The sequence below is a fragment of the Haliotis asinina genome, chromosome 5, assembly GCF_037392515.1.
Source record: "Haliotis asinina isolate JCU_RB_2024 chromosome 5, JCU_Hal_asi_v2, whole genome shotgun sequence".
Lineage (NCBI taxonomy): Eukaryota > Metazoa > Mollusca > Gastropoda > Lepetellida > Haliotidae > Haliotis > Haliotis asinina.
Genome location: NC_090284.1, coordinates 69,129,150 through 69,153,891, shown reverse-complemented (window position 1 = coordinate 69,153,891; position 24,742 = coordinate 69,129,150). Strand labels below are relative to the sequence as shown.

General features: G+C 39.0%; 3 protein-coding genes and 1 long non-coding RNA gene across 4 annotated transcripts; 3 read left to right on the top strand and 1 right to left on the bottom strand.

Annotated features, from left to right (window-relative positions):
- Positions 1-1,786: 1,786 nt before the first annotated feature.
- LOC137285144 (uncharacterized) lies at positions 1,787-24,330 on the bottom strand. The gene is made up of 2 exons (XR_010956954.1): positions 24,241-24,330; positions 1,787-2,116 (listed from the first exon to the last, which is right to left on the bottom strand). It is a non-coding gene; the product is annotated as an uncharacterized lncRNA (long non-coding RNA).
- LOC137285139 (uncharacterized) lies at positions 1,972-5,914 on the top strand. Its single transcript, XM_067817365.1, has 4 exons — positions 1,972-2,327; positions 3,117-3,275; positions 3,781-4,029; positions 4,776-5,914. The coding sequence occupies exons 1-4, from the start codon at positions 2,135-2,137 to the stop codon at positions 4,883-4,885; spliced, it is 711 nt and encodes a 236-aa protein (XP_067673466.1). The 5' UTR covers positions 1,972-2,134; the 3' UTR covers positions 4,886-5,914.
- On the top strand, positions 8,178-12,770 carry LOC137285140 (uncharacterized). Its single transcript, XM_067817366.1, has 4 exons — positions 8,178-8,361; positions 9,332-9,370; positions 9,641-9,880; positions 10,047-12,770. Exons 1-4 carry the CDS (start codon positions 8,178-8,180, stop codon positions 10,154-10,156), a joined length of 573 nt encoding a protein of 190 aa, XP_067673467.1. The 3' UTR covers positions 10,157-12,770.
- LOC137285142 (uncharacterized) lies at positions 19,345-23,346 on the top strand. Its single transcript, XM_067817367.1, has 3 exons — positions 19,345-19,538; positions 21,175-21,411; positions 22,051-23,346. Exons 1-3 carry the CDS (start codon positions 19,352-19,354, stop codon positions 22,125-22,127), a joined length of 501 nt encoding a protein of 166 aa, XP_067673468.1. The 5' UTR covers positions 19,345-19,351; the 3' UTR covers positions 22,128-23,346.
- Positions 24,331-24,742: the final 412 nt, after the last annotated feature.

Below are 24,742 nucleotides of genomic sequence, written 5' to 3'. Positions count from 1 at the left end.
TCATGTCCTGACAAGTTTACATTGACTCGTGGTAAGTTACCAATCAATTAACACTGCCAAGTTTATGGTAAAGGAACATAAATATGCATACCTACTAGCTGAATGTATAAACCCACACCCACAGCCACTGCCTCACCCACACCCACACCCACACCCACACCCTTAGATACAACCACACCCACATCTACATCTACACCACACCCATCCACACCCATCCACACCCACACCCACACACACACACACCCACACCCACACCCTTAGACACAACCACACCCACACCCTTAGACACAACCACACCCACACCCACATCTACATCTATACCCACACCCTCACCCATCCACACCCACACCCACACCCACACCCACACCCACACCCACACCCACACCCACACCCACACCCACACCCACACCCACCCACACTCACACCCACACACACCCACACACCAAACCCACACACCCACCCACCCAAACAAACAAACACACCACAAAGTCAAGGCCATGTTTCACCTCTAGGTTAGGGATGGGCATGCTATTATTGTACACATCATGTCCTGACAAGTTTACATTGACTCGTGGTAAGTTACCAATCAATTAACACTGCCAAGTTTATGGTAAAGGAACATAAATATGCATACCTACTAGCTGAATGTATAAACCCACACCCACAGCCACTGCCTCACCCACACCCACACCCACACCCACACCCTTAGACACAACCACACCCACATCTACATCTACACCACACCCATCCACACCCATCCACACCCACACCCACACCCACACCCACACCCACACCCACACCCTTAGACACAACCACACCCACACCCTTAGACACAACCACACCCACACCCACATCTACATCTATACCCACACCCTCACCCATCCACACCCACACCCACACCCACACCCACACCCACACCCACACCCACACACACACCCACACCCACACACACACACACACACACCCACACACACCCACACACCAAACCCACACCCACACCCACACCCACACCCACACCCACACCCTTAGACACAACCACACCCACACCCTTAGACACAACCACACCCACACCCACATCTACATCTATACCCACACCCTCACCCATCCACACCCACACCCACACCCACACCCACACCCACACCCACACCCACACCCACACCCACACCCACACCCACACACACCCACACCCACACACACCCACACACCAAACACACACACACACACACAAAAACAAACAAACACACCACAAAGTCAAGGCCATGTTTCACCTCTAGGTTAGGGATGGGCATGCTATTGTTGTACACATCATGTCCTGACAAGTTTACATTGACTGGGACACGCCAGTCCCACTTCTAGAATTCTAGGACAATGTTAACCAATAAAATCAATGTCGCTTTTGTGTTCTTATTTTCATGCGTATGGAGTACCCTGCATTACTTTGCATATGCATGCTATAGATTGCATGTTGTAGATTAGGTCAGTACTATTTTTTTTCGTGTTTAAAATAGTTCCCATATCAAACTAATGTATCAGTGACGCCTATCCTGGTCTTCTCAGGTTAAGTTCGACCAGTTTCGTGTGTAGAAGGCCTTAAGTGTGTACGGAAAGTAATGGTGCGTTGGATAAGCAGATGTTGGAGAGTATGGTACTGATGTTTGTCCCTGACCACCTGACGACCTGACCGCCCCTAGGGAACAGTAGACACAGCCTCACAATATGATTCCAACTGTGTCGATCATAACCATGAAGTTGTACACAAAATCAATTAAAAACACAGAAATTGTAATAAAGAAACTGAAAGTATTTTATTACTTCTTGTATACAGAGAGATAATTTATACAAACTCTTGCACATAAGTATGTTGTGATAATCTCTGTCGCGTTTGTGTATGACAAAATTGATATTGGCTGAATGATCACAATGTACTTTGTAATGTGTGTCTCTGCACTCAGCGAGTGGCGTTTACGTTGTATTCAACAGCTGCCCCGTTAGCGAAAGACGGGTATGCATGACTAATCGATGTGTCGTCACCTACCGGGATATACGTATACGCTTCAGTCTGGAGTATCTCTCCAGCGGACCGGACGTGTTTCTCTGCTCTCGCTGACAGGCCGACCTGTGAGAGGAAACAAATATGTCTTTATACCGTGTTGCAGAAGTGATTCTGTTTGTCATCATAACGTTAGCTGTCTCTGTTAATGTTTATGGAGATTGCCCATCGGGCAGGTATTTGGATACAGGAACAAATAATTGCGATGACTGTGCGGATATCTGTGAACATGCGGAAATACAAGAAACTCAGAGGAAGTGTCAGCGACTGTGTCCAGGTGAGAGTTATCACGGGTGTACTCAGTTCGTGTTATCTATAAGTAAGAAGTAGTGTGTGAGAAGGAGCCCTACGTTTTAATGGGTTTATTCACAGTACATATTCTTCTACTATATCATAACCGTCTAAGAGGAGTACTGGACAGTGGTCCCACTAGAGCGGTAGGCCACTGGTTCGATCGACGGTTCCTCAATATACATGTAACCCGTTTTGAGATAGAAACTGTCGTCCTTCAACCAGCGATGAAGGGATATAATACGAACATAATATGTTACCCCCATCCTCTCCACTCCACCCCACTAGATGTCCTTTCTCCGACTAGCCTGACACCAGAGACCGTGTGCTGAAATACTTGTAAATGAAGGGTCCAATATATGCTTAATATGTAGTGTCAACTGAAAAGTATCAACAGGAACTGTAACAATTTTCCAGTTGCCATTTAAATGTGTCATTAGTCGAAATGCCTGACATGTTCAGCCATTCCCACATTACAAAACGGCCAAGTGTATATTAGAGTTATATACTTATGTGTAGCACCACGAATATGTAAATGACTCATTATGAGATACTTAGAAAACGTATACTTCAATATCAATAAAGAACGTAGCTACGCATTGTGATTACTTAAAAAGTAAACAAATTTAATTATAATATAACGGAATTACATGTACTTTCCTCGGGTACAATGATTAGCAAATGTGTGATATTTTGCATTCGTCTAACAATTCAAATTGAAAGCAAAGTATGTAATTAAAATCTTCACGGCTGTAAATGGACACTCATTTGTCAGGATACCGCCAGGATGGAGAAGCAACCACTATGCTACCCAAGTGTCCCCCAGACCAGTACTACGACAGCGCCATATCAGGTTGTGACTACTGCAGTGTCATATGCGACAACCACGACATACAAGGAACAACTGTCCAGTGCAAAGAAAAATGCCCCGCATGTGAGTGTCATTTAAATGTTATGATGTAGGGCATTCATCATCAAAACATCATTAAACTCACATATCAGAACTATAGCATACAGCATATACATGCTGTGCTTCCACTCCATATTCTGTTAGGCACCTGTTAAGAAAGTGTTTTATCATTACATATCTCCACATATATATGCAGTGCTTTCACTACAACTTCAGTTAGGCACCTGTTAAGAAAGTGTTTTATCATTACATATCTCCACATATATATGCAGTGCTTCCACTACAACTTCAGTTAGGCAACTGTTAAGAAAGTGTTTTATCATTTAAGTTTAACTATTTTAAAAGTTTAAACGATATGTCCTTACTTTACTGAGACAGACTTTGTCTTCCACGATACTATGTCAGTGTTACCTCACAAACAATTAACAAATGACATCAAGCTTGCACCATATTTATCCTTTCAGTGTGTAATGACCAATTGTATGATGAAAAAATATTTTATCCAAAATGATTCATGTTTGTGTTTCAGACTTTGAACCAAGATTTATTGAAAGCCACCAACCCACACCCGCAGTTATAGCTATCTGTTGTATACTTGGCCTGTTTATTATCTTGTTGAGCGTGTATGGTCTGATGGTGTGCTTCTGTGAACATCGCCTTCCATCTCGACTACAGGGTTGTCTCCCCTGCTTTGTTGGAGGCTACAAGAAACCAGTAGAGTGCACTGAGAATCACACAGATAGCCCCGGATCCTCCTCACTGACATCAATTAGTGGTTGTAAGTATGTGCAGCCTAAGTCAGATCATGTAAAGTATGTTACTATACCGTTCTGGTTAGTTCTAAGTCAGATCATGTACAGCTCTTACACTGTATGGTTCAGTTTAGTGTTAAGTCAGACCATGTAATGTCTTTTACTATACACTTCAGTTTACTGCTAAGTCAGATCATATCATGTAAAGTCTTTTACTATGCGGTTCAAATTAGTGCTAAGTCAGATCATGTAAAGTGCCTTACTACACAATTCAGTTTAGTGCTTTAAAGTTCATGCCCGAGTACTACACGTGCATATTATACAAATGTATTACATGTATTGACTTGGTCTATTGATATTGAGTTACAATACTGTTCTCATTTGTAATAAAATATACATATATTTTGACAGATAAATCGCATTCATAAGTACTTAGCAATGAATGATAGCTTCATAGTGTGACGTTTTTTTAGGAATACACATCGGATAGAAAAGCGTTATATACTTAGGACTACACTTTCTTACCTAGGACAACGCTTCCCTTTTATGTATGGGTTCTTGTACTTTTGGTGTTGAGTCCCATGAGGGATTCAGACCCACACTCTTAGAGTTGGGCACCTAACGCGAACCCTCAAAGCCATGATGAGTGAGTGGATCATCTTGAGTTATTTGTATGTAGCAACCTTAAAAATTATCACTGATGAAGTAATTAGTCCATGAATATTGTGCATGCAGATTACCATGGCACTTCTATGTGTTTCATTATTTGTAGACGACGTACCCACCCCAGAGATGGTAACAGTTCAGATACCACCTCCACAATTTGGTTTGACAGAACTTCAGTACCAGCGCCAGTCATCAGGCGATGCCAGCAATGCCTAACCCAGGTTAAAACTTGTCTCTCACGTCCCCGCACGTGTGTGATAACAATGTCCGTGCTGTCCACACCATGGCCAGACAGAAGAAGACAGTACGAAAAAAGAAGGGTGCCTTTAAAAAGGTGTTACCTATGAAGTCAGCTTGTCTCTTTGAGATGTTACTGAATATTGGTTAAACAGACAAAGTGGTCTGCAGACAAACGCTCACCTCAGATATGTCTCACAGGGAATACTGTATGTTTGTGAGTTGCCAGCTCACTCTTCGACTAGATTCCTCCATTTAGAAAATTCTGAATACATTTCAGTATTTATTGAAAGGTGAAGATCCTTCGTCTTGTATCTCTTGTGATGACAGAATCAGTCAGCATGTACGGCTTGACTGCATAGATTTGTACATCACAAAGATAAATATTAAATGTCAAAACAGATCAGGACCTTTATTATCATAACTATTGCATTTTTGAAAGAAATTAAGTTGTTACATAACGTTTGGTAAATGATTTGTAAACAGATAAATAGTTTGATTAGCAGCTGAGATTGTGAGTGGCTGTATCCTCACAGGGGGTTGAAGTATTGTAAAATGATTGTCCTCCTGTGGAGGTACTTAAGTCCCAAAACATTCAAGGTAAATTCATCTTACAGAATTTTTAAAACGCAGTATTTTTGTCTTATTCCCCACCAAATAAGAACATAAAAAAAACAAAAAAACAAAACAAAAATATACCCCCCCCCAAAAAAAAACAAACAAACAAACAAAAAAACGAAAAAAAGGAAAAGAAACGAGGACTACAATTAACATAAATAGATCTACCATTTCATCATGCATAGTGAGCATTACAAAGTATGAGTTATAAACACGCTCTACAATTATGCTAGCCTTAGCTTCATTGGGATGCACCGCACCTTTAATTTTTAAAGAAATTAGAAATTATTTTGAGCAACAGAAGTAATTGCGTGTTCTGCTTGCTGTCGCTGCCATCAATCGATACTTGTTTTTAGATATTTTTATTTGTAGTGTTCGATGCATTCATATATACATAATATCGGTTAAATATTTTTAACTCTTGTAGAACTCTTGTGAATCTTAAAAATAAACATAGATAAATTATTGACCGCTGTACAGATTCTGTTTTTGTTTTGAAATCTGACTTGTCTTTGTGTGCATGTCAGTGTATATAGTGATTAAATCATTCTGTTTTCACTCAGTTATGTTATGCCGTGTGTTACATTTGCAATAAATGCTGTATGATGTCACTCAATGTGACTAGTTTGCAACTGAGGTGAATATATGTGCGTCGAATAATGCCAGGTCAAAGAGGGAATCCCTTAGCGTGGCGTTAGCAGATGTAGAATCTCCAACACAAGACTCTTGGGCATTTTTATGAGAGATCATATGTATGCAGTGATGATTGAGGCATCGGGACCAAACCCCGGTTGTTATGAGCTATATCTACCTGGCAATTTGATATGAAGAATTAAACACTGATGGGTTTGAATGACACTATCCGTGTCGAGGAAACAATGAAGGAACAACAAGTGAATTGTTTAGCTCAGGAGATATGAGGAATACACAGGACGGCTCACTGAACGGGATCAAACTGAAAAGAGAGCAGAGATTCTCGCCAGGTGTTGACAAAAGGAAACTAAGCAGTCGCGTGTTGTTTGCTTTTGTTGCAATCTTATACACAAGATTTGTTTGCAGTGTGTTAATGTAAATAATATCAGTTACGTTTACTTTGTATTCCATTTCACATTTGTACATTTTGAACATTTACCTGTACATAGTGAGTGAGTGAACGAGTGCTGTTCAATATCACTGTCAGATAATGGGCAGTTCTACCAAGCCGGCCTACAAATGAGTAATATTGAATAGAGGTTTAACACGAAGATCATATCACTCCTTTCGTGAAGTGCCTTGAAAAATCAAAAATGGTTTTCACACAATACACCGAAATTGTGACCAGGAACCAAAGTAACCTGCGAACGAGTTAAGATTTAAACTTCCACCCAAACAGTAAAAACAATATTACAAATAACTCATGCATAAATGGTTAGTGTATGGTGCCTTTGCCCGAAACAACAACTTTTTTCGGAAGATGTACAGTAACGCAGTTGTAATGACATCGTATTTCAGTGAATTCCACCTTTGAACCCACATTTCGAGAATTCTTCCGATTGTTCCCGAGCGTGTAAATCTTAATGTAACATGTATAAATTCCGTCCCATATTGTGAATTAGTTGTAATGAATATACAATGCCATTTAGAATGTGATCAAATAAGTCTCGGTGGCTGAGCGGGTTAGGCGGCTGACTTTGTGTGCTGGCGATAAGGTAGGTGCCTGATTCTGAAGAGTCAACCCAACAAAAGTGCGATTATCCGTACTTTACCAAAACAGTGGAATATGAAATATAGCATATTTTACATTGGTTGTAAAAGTGAATACTTTTAAATCAGAAATTAAGGAGGTTTTATTCGGAAAATATTTGAATACTTTCATATTTGGTTTCACACCCGCAGTTCCCTATTTTGCAACACTCTGGGCGTAAACGTGCCTTATATGCCGTAAATGACCTCCCTCGCTTTTCTGGTGTGACATTCCCTTCAGTACCTGCAGGCCCAGCCATTAGATTTGACCAAAATAATATATTGTTAAGCATCGATATAAAATATTATTGTCCCACTGGTTGTTCAAATACCATGCATATCGGGAACAGATTCAGCGTGAGAGGTCATCATTAAACAGGCCAGCCCTTAGATAGTCCAGCAGCGTATACCAGTTCACGCGCAATGAAACGTATACCAGCACATGTATAAAAGTGACAAAATCCATTCAGTATGATACAGTCTGTTCGTATTGTAGAGTCGATCGATGATTCTCAAATCAACACTATTCAAATGTGATATTATCAGGTGTTTGAGGGGTGGAGTGGGGAGGGTAACTGGAGAAATTATAAAGGACTGGGACGTTATGTACACAGGCTTCATCTATTCGCCTGACTTCAAAGATTCGCACACCCATTCAACTAAATAACAACGGCTATTTGCTAGACGTACGTGAGTGATTCAGGTACAACCGCCACATCCCGTAACAAAACGCGCATGTCAGTGATCTATTCATGGCTGTGGGACACCCACACGATCAACTCAGCTCCACAATACTAGTATATCATTGGTTAGCGACAAACCGGAGCAGCCAATCTGCTGATTTTCCAGACACTGCCAGTAAAATTGTGTGATCATTCCCACGAGTTCATTCTAACGTTTCAGGCCAGTCTAGAATGCTGTGGCAACAGGTATGTGTCGTCTGCTAGTGGCAGGACTTGTGTGGGCTAGCTACGCCTGTATCGTCTACAGCTCCAAGGATTGTCCCACAGGGACGTACAGGGACTTTGGCTCTGGGAACTGTGACCCGTGTTCAGATATATGCCAGTATATGAAGATAAAGGGAACTGAAGACGACTGTCGGAGAAACTGCCCTGGTATGAATGTGTTATTTATTTATCTTTAGATTCAGTCTGTCCTGTTTGGAGCTGTCTGTCTACAGTCTACATACGAACAGAATGAAAGTGTATAACTGTCATTGCCATGACCTTTAGGTCCTTCATTTCTTTTACTTACCACATCTCTTATCATCTATTCGTTAACCCCAATACGATGAAGGGATACGATGTAGATATTGTAGTATGCATGATACGAGAGTGGTTTTCCTGCCTCCATAATGATGAGGAGGGAGGGTGAAAACGAGATTCTCGGCAGTATAGTATTTGTTTTCTTGTGTTGCGGTTGACATTGGACTTGCAATTATTGACAGATAAAAGTGATTAGTTCATTTAGTGAGGTATTAGTGAGGTATCTGTTAGATAGGTAACTAATATACATGCACAACTGCATGCACAATTAATACGAGTTGTAAACATACCAGTCTATAAAGACAGTGAAATAACTACAGTTTAACTATTTTACTTTTGAAGACACTGCAATATAGGTACACACTGCAGGTCGGCAATAACTGAAATTAACCTCACTAGGTACCATGGGAACGTTAAGGCTGCTTTTTTACCTGCAAGGACCCTACCTGGATTTACATCGTCCCTTCACATGTATTCTTATGACAACTTCAGCCAAAGAAAATTCAGAAATAAAAACATTTTAGCTGACGTGGTATGATACATTGGTAAAGATTGGTACCTTGTAATCATAGGTGAATCCAGAGGTACGCGCAGGGGCACACACCCTCCCTCTTCCCCCCTCACCTACCCCCGATTGTCCTGAAATAAGACCTCTGAAAATGAAGTGTGCACTAGCACTCCCCCCCCCCCCCACCAACACCACCACCACACACACACACCTTCCCCACCATTTCTCTTTAGTGTATAGTGTGCACCCGACCCCCTTTCTCAAAAGGCTGCATCCGCTCTGATGATCAGAACAATCACGTTCTTTTTACAGATGTCTTCAGATTGAACTTTGCAGGTGAATCGAAAATTGGTGTGTGTCCTTTTCTTGGTTTCTCGTTATGTCAAGAAATACACTTAGTCTATAATACAATACAATCCCGCTCTGCATAATTATAATGGTATTAAATATTTTGGTATTAGATTCATCCAAGGGATTCTTATTATAACAGATGTTCTACTTAAGAAGACAATGAATGTCAAGTTCTTGAAACATGTATTGTGCTATTCTTTTTATCCATATCTAACATAAAATCGTATGATTGAAGGATAGTGAAATGTTCCTATTTCACGTCACAAATAGGCAATAAAGATTGGCACAAGAAGGCAACAAGCGACGGGGGAAGTATTCTCCTTGTATCACTCTCTGTGATAGCTGCAGTAGTAGTTGTCAGTGTGGTGGTCGGGGTCGTCGTTTACAGTCGTCGGCGTGTCAGTCCCAGACACAGGTCTGTTCAGCGTATACATATTGACCCACTGGTACACCGTCCTTCAATTCAATGCACTGAGGAATCCAACAACAACTTCCATGCAGTTCCACCAGGTAATACTTATTTGTAATGTGTTAAAATCACGTTTTTATAATGTCCACACAAAATGTACATTAATGAGCATCCATGCATAACTGTATGTTAAAGTCTAACACGTATGTAACTTCTACATCTACATAACTTACATAAAGAATTATTTACAACAACTACGGTTTTCAGAGGAACAATTGCCGCTACCAGTAGAAGAAGAAACCAAGTTTCCCATGGCATTTTCTGATCTCCCCTACAGTGCAAGATGTGACAGTACTGCCCATGTATTGGCGTACTGATATCCCTACATAACTCGGTGACGAAGAGCATTAGTATATTGTGACTATCATGCCGTGTGCCAAGGAATGAAAACTGAGAGGTTCCTAACATGCACCCTGACGCCAACCGTTGATGCTAAGAAGAAATCACAAATATCACCCGATGCATGCCATACATTCGTAAAGAAGACTATATTGAGACTATTTTCCCATATTGGACAAAGTGGTGGAACAAAGACCTTTAGAAGATGACATGCCATAGAACCTGCCTTATTCAGATTATTGAAGGGCGATCTGTTCTCATGTCACATGTCTTTAGATGGTCTGTAGAATGAGGACGCTGGTCACCAGATGCTGATAAAAGAACAGCTAATGGTCTTGCGTGTAGTGAGCGTATGTGCCCTATGAGTTGGTGCTAATTGTTACACACAGTAAGGCATCCCAATCAGTTGAATGTGTATATAAATGTGTGTGTCAAATTGTCTCAGGTATAGATCACGACATTGCCATTGACATATTTTAATACTGTCGTTTAAATATGTACAGATGTAATGTGACAAATATATATTGGAACGAAAAGAAGTTTCCTAACCGAAACTTACAACAGTGCATCATTGGCATGTCTAATCTAGTTCTGAGTTGAGATTATATATCATCACACATCACTGATGAAAGAACAAACAAGTGAGAATTGTACATAGAATTTATCGTGATAACTCTGTCTTACTTGAAGGTATCTGCAAGTTAACTTTTACCAATCAAACAGAATGTGGTGCATAAGATGTTCATTGTGTACCTATTAGTTGAGTCATAACAGTGATTGTGTAAGAACTGATCTCCAGTAACATATATTTATTGTAATCAGTGCATTGGTAGTTGCACTACCGGGATCGGGTGGTCAGACTCGCGGACTTGTGTGACACATGTCAGAGAATTCCAGTTGTGTAGTCAGAATGTCTGTCACGGAATGGTTTGGCCCAGTCTCGCTTGGTTACACACTCACGTCATACAGTTGGGAATTTTCTGGGTGTGACGTTAAACCACGACCAAACACACAAAACAAGCATTATATTTGCATTGATATACACTCATGTGCCATATTATTAAAGTTCACAAAATGGCCGCTGTGAGTGTTGCCAACAGCAGCTGTTTTTTTTCAAATGGAGGTGTATTTCATCTTGGCAATAGTTACAGGGTATCACTTTTTAGGAGATACAAATTTTACTTAACACCCGTTACATTTTGTAAACAAAAGGGGAATAACTCTCAAGTACTTAGTATGACGTCCGCTCAAAGTGTGATGGCACCTAGAGGGAAAGGTCTTACAGCCTATCAAAAAAAGCTCATATTAAGTTTGAATTCAGCAGGCAAGAGTGGAAGTGAAATAGGTAAAATAACTGGAATCATTACGTTTACTGTGTGTAAATTCCTGAAGAGGTATTCTCAGGGAGGAAATACAGAAAATGATCAGAGAAGTGGCAGGAGAAGAAAAAAACTAGGGCTTTATTGAAGATTGTTAAATGAAACAGGAGGAAGTCTCTTTTGGACATATCTTCACTCTGGAACCAGATATCTCAAGTAAGACTATCCAAGAGGACAATACAAATGCCTATTCATGAAAATAGTTTTCATAGAGGAGTTGTGAAGAAGAAAACCAGATGAGACTTAATTTGTTGCAGGAAAAGTTCAGAAAGGTTATGTTTGGAGAAGCAATGAAGAATAGTAGAAACCCTAGTGCCTTGGTGTGTACAGGGATAATACTGCTCCACGTCTCAGTGTGATGTTTTAGGGGTTTACTTGTTTTGAAGGTGTTGGAACTCTTGTCAATATAGATGGTCACATCAACTCAACAAACTATATAGATATACTGGACAGCAACCTTTGAACCGTAATAACCATAGTTCCAGCATGTCTTGGCTATATATTGCGAGAGGTCAAGACAGACAATTCAGTGGAAACGTGAGAATGACATTCAGACAATGAATTGGCTTCCTCAGTCCCTAGACTGTAATATCATTGAATTACATGGTTACATGGAATAAAAACCAAGCAGGATCTGATAGATCACGTTCAAGGTATCTCGATCTCACTTACTCCAGAGTACATACAATCTACATACATACAAACTCTACCTACATGTAAGCGAATGAAGGCTGTACTTGCGGTAAATATTAAAAATGTCAGGAAAATGACTTCAGGCATTATTCTAAAACCAAACGTTATTTACATTCCACCACAGAAGGTGAAAATTACATGGTGGCCATTTTATGAACTTTGATATGGCACATGATTAGTAAGTAGTTAAATATCTTATTGTGTCCGACATGCAGTCATTACATACAATATCGTGCTAGATTAATGACAAGATTGGTCACGACTGATAAATCTCGAGACAACTGGAGAAATATGCATATCTACACGTGAGGTGTGTCCATATGACGTCGGGAAGATAAACCTGAGAGTTATCAGACTTATAAATACAGAGAGAGGATCTAAATGGTATCTATATTTGTTCCCATGTCTGTAAAACCAATTTATTTACTGTATTTCTGGTACCCTATTTGTATTAAATACCATGTATGAAATGAATAAATGCTCACTGTAATTTACACTGTTCAATAAAACATCAAGCTTATAGAACTATTGTAGTCACTGTCAGTGATACAAGCAACGGTGACATTCAATACTGACTTAAACACATGCAACAGAATACAATGTATCCTTTCATCAGTTATCACCTGCACCTTGACTATATCCTTACTTGGAGTAACGTCTTGTCAGTTTTGTTATTGTGTCCAGATGTAGAATGCAATCTTGTTTCCAGCATTTGAGATGTAACGGCATTTAAAAACCTTGTTGATATGCCAGTGAAGCATACTAATGATATTTATAACACTACATACTGAAGACAGTAATGCATCCGGAGAGCAGTAGCTTCGTAGTTTGTTTCAAACCATGGTCATACACAAGGAACGAGTGAGTGAGTGAGTGAGTGTTGTTTTACGCTGCTTTTAGTAATATTTCAGCAATATTGCGTACGCAAGGAGCTTGAAAGCCGGTAATGTAGTTTCTCTGACCGGTGGGAGTAGGGAGTCAAACAAGGGTCTTTGGTGCAACGAGCAAATGCTTTAACCACTAGACTATCCACGGATAAGAGGTGTGATTTTGAATGGCTCCATTTAAAGCAAATGTGTATGTGAAACTGAGAACAACAAGAAAAACAGCTCTAAATGATTAAATGATTTAATCAATTGCTGACATTAAATGCATTAAAATGTTATTGTTATTATATATCTGACTGTTTACTGATGAAAGCTGTTGTATTTCACAATACGGTAGCTTATACCTGTGTCAGCTGTGATATCCTGCGTTTTAATGAATCAAATATCATATTGTCAGTGTCACATTATCCGGAGATCAGTACTATCATTGCTACTCAAGCATTGCATTCACGTATCTCTCCAATTGACATATTTAGTTTTGATTTGTCGGTTCCACAAAAGTGGAAACTGACATCTGTGACACTTCAGTATCCTTCCACATTGTCTTACAATAAATATGAAAGATACATATGTTTCGATTAACTTCCTACTCGTATGCCTACATGTATGTATGTATGTATGTATGTATGTATGTATGTGTGTGTGTGTGTGTGTATGTATGTATGTATGTATGTATGTATGTATGTATGTGTGTGTATATGTATGTATGTATGTATGTATGTATGTATGTATGTATGTGTGTGTGTGTGTGTGTGTGTGTGTGTGTGTGTGTGTGTGTGTGTGTGTGTGTGTGTGTGTGTGTGTATGTATGTATGTATGTATGTATGTGTATGCATATACGTATGTATGTATATTTTCAAAGTTGTAATATTATGGTAATATCCAGGGATCATGGACTCCTGAGGGATCAATGTTTCCAGCGGGACAGGTGCAAGTTTTACTAGTGAAACGAAAATGTTTAGATAATTTAATCGATGGCTGGTTCCTCCAAGATCAATGTAGAACAAGTCTATATCTTTGTACTTAGATGGTCAGCAAGACACACTTACTTTAAGTCACAAGCGGGTCTGGCATCGTATTTGGCGTTTACGACCATGAGCTGTGCGTGTGTGATGGTGATGGTGTGTCGCCAGTTTGGTGTGAAAGAGATTCATGAAGGAGATATTTCATTTCACAACACAAATGTAGAGAGTTTGCATATCATTTTTCATTGTATTTATGGCAACGAAACAATTAAAACGAAGTTAAAGTCTCTTAAACAGTTAGCAGTGGTCCTCTGTATGAGTGGTTCATGACACGGACGTCAGTCCCAAACAAAATAACCAGGTCATTATGATCTCTGGTAATACGATTGTTATGTGCCCAGCCTTCGAAAACTTGAAAGGTTATCTCGGGTAGTCTTGGAATTTGAGATAACACAGTCTATGAAATTTACTTGGTGTTACAAAATCTTTCCCGATGATAAAAAAAATCATCCGTTTTACAGATTACAAATAGTACGCAACAGTGGGTGTTGGGGTGATCCTGTCATTTTTACTAATATTATTATGGACTAATGCTGTAAAAGTCACAATTTTGCCAACAGGTATCTTTTCCGTTAACACTGTAAATACTCAAGGAATAATATAGTGCGAGCAGAAAATATTGAGAATTTAAAGATTGTAATTGTTTTATCTTTTCACTCAGTACTCACGTATCAAATGCGAATGTTAGCAGAACATAACTCCAGATTCAAAGACAGGTGAACAGGTTAGTATTTTGTCAAGTCTCCATGGGCAGCAATGCAGGCTTCAATGCGGTGGTTCATACTACTACTGGTCAAATAAATAAGAAAGTCATGGTGCATGTCCCAATATCGGACCTCTTCTTTCACGTAAGTAGATGGAAGTAAATGTCCCCCGAAAATATGTGTGTACCGCTCACTGTTCATATTCCCTTCAATACACAGAGGGGTGTTGCCTCTAACACTGATATAGCACCCATCACGTTACATTTCGGACTCTGCTTTGGACACAACACGGATCTTCTCCTACATCTCTCTTCTCCCTATTTTTTAACTGAATTCACTTCTCCCTGAAGATACACAATTGAAACATGTAGGAGAAGGTCCGTGTTGTGTTATTATTTCGGAAACTACTTCTTTCTCAGCAAAGTGCATTTCTGAGTCAGAGGACATGGATTTGTAGCAATACCAGATTTCTTAGGGATAAAAGTTTCCAGCATGATAAGCTCAAGCATTCAGATAACAAATACTGTGGGTCATATCAAACACAGAACATCTGTCGATTATGCTAATACGGGGTAAAAGAGATGTTGAGAGATATTATATTTGACAACTATTCAGACATGGACCTATAGGGGTACGCTGTGTACGACAGAAAGTTAAGGCCTATTTATGTGCAGCCATGGAAGACCCAAAAAGCAGGTTTCGTATTGACCATTGTGACCTCATCACAGGTGGTAATGTAATGGGACACATGGAGCCCATTTCCCCTATGTATAAGAACTACTTGTGTTATATTGCAATAAGAGATTTCAAAAGATTAAACAATTTCTAAACAAATGTGCCGCTGTCGTTTAAATCTGTGTTTAGCATAACAAATTGTCAATTCAAAACAAAATGACGACAGATGTAATCATCTTGTCGTTGTTACAAAATCTGTTCAGATTGTCACATTATTAATACTGCAAAATTCACAATGTGGCCAACAAGTATATTATCCATTAATAATGTATCTAATCATGTGTCCAAACAAAGAATATAGACATATGCATTATTGTCTCATTATACTATAAAAAGATATTTGTTTTCACATCTGACACATTGTCCTGAACATCTGAAGATAGATATGTAGGCATATCTTTGTTCACCACACTTACTGGCAATGTATCAAGGAATGATGTTTATTCATGTGGGGTCGTTGTGGCATCGTGTTTAATCAAATGTTTGTATAAAGAACCGAGAGCATGCTTACACAATTTGCTCACTCATCAACATTAAATGAACTGACATGGAACTGTGATCTGTGAATGAGAACCTTGGTATTGGTTACTTGTGGACCAAAATTCTACATTTCCCTAAAATTCATACCTAACAATGAACAGCAACTGTTTTCTTTCCCAACTGTGTGATAGTGTGGTAATATGGTAATCGACGTTGATTTTTGACTATCATCCCATGTTAACTGACAAGTAGTGTCTAACAGATGTGTCGGGGAAACTACTGTAAGAATACACCCATGCATATCCTGACATAGGAGTAGCAACACTCACTTTGGTTACTCTGAAAACCAATAAATCACACTTCAATTTGTATAAATCTTGATAACGGTATTATAAGTTTGTTTGATAAAAAGCTGTATCCACAGACTTAGTTTGAAACAGGAGCTCCACAGTGTGTGTGTGTCTTGCTATCATCCTGATCTTAAGGTGTGAGATGATCCAAGAATGTGAAACAGTTCGTGTTTTGTTTTTCGACTCTAAGCACTGTGAATCTGTTTCTCAGCAAAGTGCATGCTTGAAGCACTAATCATGGACTTGCAGCAATTAATATCGGATTCCACAAGGATCAAAGTTCCCAGCATGACGGACACAGCGTTTCACAATAAAGGCCAGATAATCCATGACCTGGGACATCTGCATGCTTCTATCTCATGCACGAACACTGTTGAACATGTCCATGGTTAAGCACATCCATGTTAAGCAACGGGTGTGTCCGGTAGCGTGTATAACACTTACTACACAGTGTCAGTTAATGCTAATTTGGGGTGAAAGAGATGTGGAGAGATATTTGACTTCGCAACTTTTCAGACACAGATCGAGAGAGATACATCGTGCACGACAATCTGGGGTCATACTGAAAGTGAAGGCCTATTTATGTGCAGTCATGTAGAACCCTCATGTGTAGCATGTTTTGCATTAACCACTGTTTAACCTGAAACTTTAACTTACAGATGGTAATGTATGTGGATGCATTCAAGCCATTTCCCTGCGTACAGGAACTACTTGTGTTATATTGCAATAGAACATTTCAGGTTTTTTTCAGATCACTAAAACAATTAGCAGTGGTCGATAACATCAATGGTAATTAGTCTCGCTAACGCCAGTCCTTAGAGAAAGACGAGAAATAAGCAAGTACTTGTTATGAACAAGATACTGATTACACCTGTTGTTGTCTATGAACGTGATATCTACATACATTCGCCATGGTGATGAAATTATTTGGGTAAAGTTTTCCGTGTATACTGGTCAATACCATCCCAGTGGTAAATCTAGCTAAAATCACGCTTCACTAATCTCACGAACTGAACATTTGCTCTAACCCTCAAATGCACATAATACCATATCAATGTACATGTATGTCACTTAATACACATTATTTCACTAATCTCACTAACTGAGCATTTTTTTAAGTGTCTAAGTGTTATCAAAACACTAAAACAAGTCAGTCGAATACTACTCTGGTTATGTGAGATACCTATAAAAATAATTCTATGTATCATATATTGTATAATCATGTTTTTGCTTTTAATTACATTGTATTAGTGTCACTCATCAATCACTGAACGATAGCTTATACAAACAAGCGACAAAAAAAACCCAAAAGCTATCTGTTTGTCTGTCTGACAGAATCTGGCTAAATGAGAGGTCATCATACCCACTCTACCGCTATTCTGTGTGGGCAGCAGGTCCTCAAGACTGTAACACTCCCTCTCGGTATTATTTCGTGTTAAGCAGATCAGAGATTTAATGAGTATACTGTTTCAATAGGTGTTCCTTTTCCGTTGAAGTAATTTATCTACTCGGTTAAAACAATTGTTACACTTGAAGCATTTAATTATTGAAACATCATCTTGGGTTATCCGAAAAATCCAGATAACACGGGACATGAAATTATCTTGTCGCCTTTACGAAATCTGTTCAGGTTGTCACATTATTATGCAATGTGTATTGATACTGCAAAATGAACAATTTAGCCATGACACACGCATACTATCCATTAATAATGTAATTAATCAATTACATACACTATAAATATTAAATTAAAGCATATGCAGTTTCGTCTCAGTAAACTTAAAATACAGTCGAACCCCGTGTACCCTGAAACCTCGCACTCCGGACGATTTTTATGTGAAACGAAACTTACGTTCAGTAATTGTACTCGCCTAACCGGACCCCGCGTTTCCGGACCCAGAAGGCGAATTTTCAAACAATTCCCATAGATTTCCATTGAGAAATGATCCTGTTATACGGTCGGAAAGATATGTGCTCACGTGCATGAATGTGTGTCACGTCAATACCGTTTACTGCACGACTATGTCATTCTTAATCCACTGGAAGACATTTGATACGACATTTGTATCAGCTTTTACATTTGACAAATTGTCCTGAACCGCTCAAGATGGATATGTAGATATATCTCTATTCACCACGTTTATTGACAAAATGCATAACTCCTGTCACATTGAAAGTTGAGGCCTACTCATATGCATCCAACACCTCCGATAAGCCAGATTTTGTATTAACCATGGCAACCACATAGTTATGTATTTGAATACTCTAAAGATTATTTTGCGTCATCTTCAATTGTGTAACCTGGGTAACTGTAAGTAACATTAGCTAACACGGAACATGGTTTTTCTTTGTGGCTGTCACAAACTTCGTTCAAATTGTCACATGATTATCTGATGTGTACTAATACTGAGAAAATCAGAAATACCTAGCCAACAATTATATTATTAATGAATAATGACATACATCTGCACGTACATCATATATGTGATCACTGTTTTAAATGTTTGTTTGTTTGCTTATTGTATTTTAACTGAGCACGACACTTAACCGATGACCCAGGACGTTAAACTTTATATGGACACAGTATCTATAATATGCAAATGTGGCATACGTACGGTTCGACAATTTGAAAAATGAAAAGAACCTCGCATCTGTACAAAAACTGTTCAGCTACGACTTTCACATGTGCAGTATTCAACTTTCTTATCAATATTAATATAATACAATCAGTGGGATACATACAAACCATGGGAAACAACACACAATGTTTTGACAGCGAACATGTCAACACACCTCTGTTAAAACCTCCTAAGGGTGTAAATATCTGTAAGCCAATCAGATTTGATGTCATTGTTCACCGCAAGGTCATCACCTTCGCTATTTCAACTTCCGAAGTCGAATACTCTTGGGCAGTTTTACAATGGCACTAACGTCTGCTGGTCCAGTTGCTTGTTTCGCTCTGATGTTGGTGTTTGTTGAAGGGAGGGGCACGTGTCCCCCAGGGAGATACTGGGACCACGTGCTTGGAAAGTGCGATCTGTGTTCTAGTATATGTGAGTTCATGGAACAACAAGGGACGGTTACCTCATGTGAAAATAATTGCCCAGGTTGGTAAAAAATATCTAATGTTTTTAGTTTGACAAGTTTCTCTTCTTCACGAGACAGGCTGAACTATTTTTTTTCCAAATCGATTTTCCTTCATTACTTACGGAGGGGAGCATAGACTCAGGTGTTTTCTATCTGTCAAATATTTCTCACACCGTGATTTGTTCAAACTGACGTTACAATACATGTCATTATGTATTTGTTTGATATCTGAGTGCACTTGTTGATCTTAGATGAAGGGAGAATTAAAACTTTTATCCCATCCGATTTATATTCAATGTGGCAGGACAACAGAGAGAACCCACGTGGTTTCTGTCTGTCACAACATGGCCACCGGTTGAATGAGTTCTACATCGTGCCTTCTCACGCGTTAACGCGTGTTAAGATATATATCATAAATGACAAGACGTATGAACACCACTGAAAGGTGACTGGAATTACCTAATTATAGATGCGCTATTTCTCGATTTACCAGTGATGTAGTCTGAAGCAAATGACCGAACATTCTCGAACATTCGCCAAACAGACAAAAATAGACCTGACAAATTATAGAACGCAACCAATCGGCGTCGAGATAACTAAACCTACGTGCAATCAAATAGCATTAAGGGAACTGCCGCTTGAAGTAATTTCTCGCGAGAATACACAACTATGCATGTCAAACAAGGGAAATAACTCGTACACGCCTCTTAAACAAGTGTCCCACAGTTTCATGAAGATGCCTGGGTTGTATCTATACAATTCGTTGTAAAATGATGAATCTCCATTGTTTTCTGTCCTTCTCTTGGATATATACCATATTTCATCTGAAGCAGATATGTTGTGCATTTCTTGCAGAGATAAAATTACAAAATTTACCCCCTCGATGGCATAAATTCATTTCGCTATAAAATCATAAAAACAGCTTATTTCCCAATCCGTAAGTGCATAAGTCTTAAATTTCCACACAAGAATTCATGTGATACTACCATTGCTCACCACAACTAATCATCTGCAATGTATATAAGACGTGATTAAGGGATCAGGCTTACTTTCTCACAGTCCCTGAACCACTATGTTCCCTTTTGCCTAGCAGTAAAGCAAGGTTTCCTCAGGTTCATCTGAATATACCTTTTCATTTTGGTCAGTTTCAATTTAAATTGATTTTTCCCCATTAAAAATTGATATAATGAGAGACTTTAGTCCAGGTGACTCAACTGACTGATGCAGATCATCGTATCCCCATTGGAAAGAGCTAATTACCAGATTTATCTGGTCAAACAAAGCAATAAAAAAAAAACCAAAACAAACCAAAAATGAAAATAATGGTAAACTTACAAGTGTAAAACGTCAGTCGGATTTCGAAGCAGACAATCCCTCAGGTTTCCTAGGTATTTCTGCTTACACTAAGACCGGGTGGTCTGGCTTATTGATTGCTATTAACAACCGGGACAGGATCAAGAAAAATCCAATTCCGAACCTAAAACCAATTTTATTTTCGTTTCGTTATTTCGTCTCAGATATTTCCCCACATATCAGTCTTTGAAAGAGCGAAACTTTCTGTATGCAGTAACAGCGATAAGAAAATATTATTTTCCCAGGGTCACTGTAAAAGCCTATTAGAACTTGTATACTGTATCAGTGTCTCTCGTGTTACAGGTTACAAATCTTCCAAGAATATCCTTTCGAAGCCTCGAGACATTGAACACATCAAAGACAACCATAGTGAGTCGACATACGGACTACCGATTGGTGTGACAGTGGCTGCCAGCATTTTAATCATCGGTGTTATTGCAGGAGCACTTCACCTACGCCGTAGTCGACGGAGTCGTGAAACATCAATTAAAACATCAGTTAAAATTGAGGACACATCAGCACCAATGCTATCCACTGGACGTACGTATGCATTAAATAACGTTTGTGTAATGTTTTCCCATTAATAGTGAGTGAGTTTAGTTTCATGTCGCTGTTTGCAATATTCTAGCAATATCAAGGCGAGGGACAAAAGAAATGGACATTACACCCATGTGGAGAATCGCTTTAACCTTTTATTTTTATAGTTGTGTCCAGATAGAGCCACTCTGCCATATTGTTTCGATCAGTTACATTTAACTGCAATTACATTTATCTTACACATCTTTGTTGCTAGTACTACATTTGCATTCTGTTTGTCGTTTTGACTCAGTTTAACCTTTGTCACTGTTGATAAGGCAGTGTTTATAAACATCCTGTCAAAACCACTTCCATTGCATGATTCTGTACAAAAACAACAAGACCATAGCCTAGATTTTAGCTCTCTTAGCGCTAAGATAGTCGTAAGTCCCATACATTAATAATAACTTAAGACTATCTTAGCGCTAAAAGAGCTTCGAAAATCTAGACCCATGTTTAGAATTAGAGGCGTTAGGATACTGGTGACAGCGGTGTTCAATGTCACATTAACGGGTACAGCAGTTTTAACCCTTTTCCTAACTTTTTCTAGTAGGTGATATTTGCTTGACTGCCTAAGTGCTTACACAATTTTCATTACTCTAGACACGAGGGAAGACAGACGAGAAGAGGAAGACAATGAACTTGGCCGAGTTATTCCAGTAAATGATGTTGCTGTCTGAAATTCTTCCTCGAATCTACTAGGTCTACACGAGCTTTTGCGACATTGAAGCATGGTGTGACATTCAACAGCACCGAATTACATTTTGACGTGTCAGACTAAAGTGCGATGCATGTCTTCCACTATTCTACAACCCCAGGATACTAGTACAGTGAAAGAGACCAAACATTGGCCGCTTTGAAAATTGTCACGAAACATTTCCCTGATCATAACATATCGGAGGGACTGCATTGGACGATATCATATCGGTCAGTAATGACATCATGCACATACACCACCACGACTACTGTCACAAACACATGCAAAGCCATGCATCCGAACATAACATATGTTACAAGTTACAGTGCGAAATCGCATCAGCCATAAGTTTTGTCTTCGTAGAAATGATCCAGATATTGATATGGCATTTCTTGTAGTGTAATGGTTTGTCTCGACCAATTTATCACATGCCACATAAGAACATTCATCAGCACCGATTGCCAACAAAAACAATCATAATGGACTTTGTCTCGATATTCCCCGACAGTGAAGCATTTAAGGGCTTCATTGGAGCTCTAAGCTGAAACATGCTGCCAAAGATAAATTGATAGATACCTTATTCTATTTTGTATAATACTTAAAGTCATTAATCGCCATTAAAAACTGAAATGTTAAAGAGGAACACGTTTCAGATGCCAGTCTGTTAGCCAAGAAAGGAATTTCTTACTACAATGCACTTGCTTGACCTACCTCGAAAAGTTGATTCTGTTGTTATAAAGAAGTTGCAAATACCTGAAACGTGTTCCCCCTCTTATTTTGTACGTTTTATGTAAATAAGATAATATGTATACCAACGTGGATGTGCCACGTTTTGATGTAGATAGATAATGTTGTTATGTACAACACCAGATTTATGTTTGAATGAATGAATGAATGAACTGTTACAATTTCATACCTAACGAACAAGTGGACATATCTGCATCATACTGCCAGTTTTCAGATCGTGTGATCAATGTCTGACAAACAGACCGACATTTTATTTTCTTGGTATCTGCATTACAGTGTGTGACTCAGGAAAACGTCGGCGTCAGTGGTGACATTCTTTTCTCAACGTTTACCCGTTGTTACTGGGCAGCATTGTTTACGTGTTCAACAGTACCTACCATCGTGTATTTTCTTGTTTTCTACGATGGTTTTATATGAATATATTGCTTGTTGTAAATAAAATGCATCAAATACAAGGAAGTCGGTGTCAATTGCAATTATCAGTTTTAGTTCAGTGTGAAACTGTCATATGTACTTATCATAGTCTACGTCACGAGTCAGCTTTACCTAGAACACCAGCAGGACATGACGTTGATTTTACTTGGTTTTGGTCACGATATGGCGGAAATACGGCCTATGTGAAGTTTAACTCCACTCACTCACTCACTCACACCCTCTCTAAACTGTCACCCAGTTCCTTCGATATGTGTGAAAGCGAAGTCTGTAGAGGATTCTGCCAATACGTTTTATGATACGACCAATTTACAATTTATGTAAATAATATAAAAACATGAATAAGATTTAAATTGTGTTCGACATCATCTGTAACATGATATTTATCTTTGTGTCAAAATATATATTATGTGTTATGTTGTATTATAATATCCAAACTAATATTTTCAGTTAAGAGCTTTGCCTCACCGAGTCACAGGTCAAACAAAGATGGCTGTGGCAAATTTAAATATTCATAAACTTAATACATATTCAGTACGAACCCATTTCTGCAGCTAGTACACTAACGCGGCTATACGATAACAGAAAGAGATCATGTGCAGTTATTCAATAGGAGCTCGATCGTGTTATTCTAAAACACAGACAGAAATATTCAACTTCTTACATCTTATATGTTTTGACTTATAAAACATTGTTATTATTGTATGGCGTTTGAGCTGAAAAGGGAGGTGTTTAGTTTTAAACATAGACAACCTTCCTAGCTACCAGCAACCTTCAAAATCAACAGCATAACTATGTTTAACAGACAGCAACGTAAACATGTGCATATGTGCATATATGCATTTGTGTACATATCCGTGGAGTAAGAAGACAACTGAACTTAATCGTTATGACAACCGCTGTACATGCATACTCACTGGGCCGGATCCGGCGGTGGACAGCTTGTGCTGTACAGGTATCCACCCTTCACGCCATTTTGTCAGTTGAAACTAGGGCAGCTATCTGTGATAGCGGGTTGCAATCGTTAGGTCATATCCCCGGGACCAAGTAGAATTGAGCTGTAGGCTGTATTCATAGCTACAGCCTGTGTTACCCAGCTTTGCTTCAGGGCTTTAGTGAATGCTAGGCGTAGTACTACGATATAGTGGTAGACATATTCGTCAGGTCAGGATACTCTTAACTGGATCCTAGGTGTGTGCGTGTGTGTGGCGAATGCATGCCATACCACTCCGTGAGTGTCTTGTTAACCAGCAATTATCATTGTGGGCAAGATTGTTATAAATATGTGAAGGTTTTTCCACTCAAAACAATGTTATCATTTGAATGTAGAATTGCATATTCAAACATATGGGTTCCGTTAGTATACCAATACCTCCTGGTGAATATAGAAAGTATACTTAAACTCAAACACGAGCTTCT

Coding starts and splice junctions, on each gene's coding strand:
- LOC137285139 (XM_067817365.1), top strand. CDS start 2,135: ATGTCTTTATACCGTGTTGCAGAAGTGATTCTGTTTGTCATCATAACG. Junction 2,328..3,116: donor GTGTCAGCGACTGTGTCCAG/GTGAGAGTTATC, acceptor CTCATTTGTCAG/GATACCGCCAGGATGGAGAA. Junction 3,276..3,780: donor CAAAGAAAAATGCCCCGCAT/GTGAGTGTCATT, acceptor TTTGTGTTTCAG/ACTTTGAACCAAGATTTATT.
- LOC137285140 (XM_067817366.1), top strand. CDS start 8,178: ATGTGTCGTCTGCTAGTGGCAGGACTTGTGTGGGCTAGCTACGCCTGT. Junction 8,362..9,331: donor CTGTCGGAGAAACTGCCCTG/GTATGAATGTGT, acceptor TTCTTTTTACAG/ATGTCTTCAGATTGAACTTT. Junction 9,881..10,046: donor CTTCCATGCAGTTCCACCAG/GTAATACTTATT, acceptor TACGGTTTTCAG/AGGAACAATTGCCGCTACCA.
- LOC137285142 (XM_067817367.1), top strand. CDS start 19,352: ATGGCACTAACGTCTGCTGGTCCAGTTGCTTGTTTCGCTCTGATGTTG. Junction 19,539..21,174: donor ATGTGAAAATAATTGCCCAG/GTTGGTAAAAAA, acceptor CTCGTGTTACAG/GTTACAAATCTTCCAAGAAT. Junction 21,412..22,050: donor ACCAATGCTATCCACTGGAC/GTACGTATGCAT, acceptor TCATTACTCTAG/ACACGAGGGAAGACAGACGA.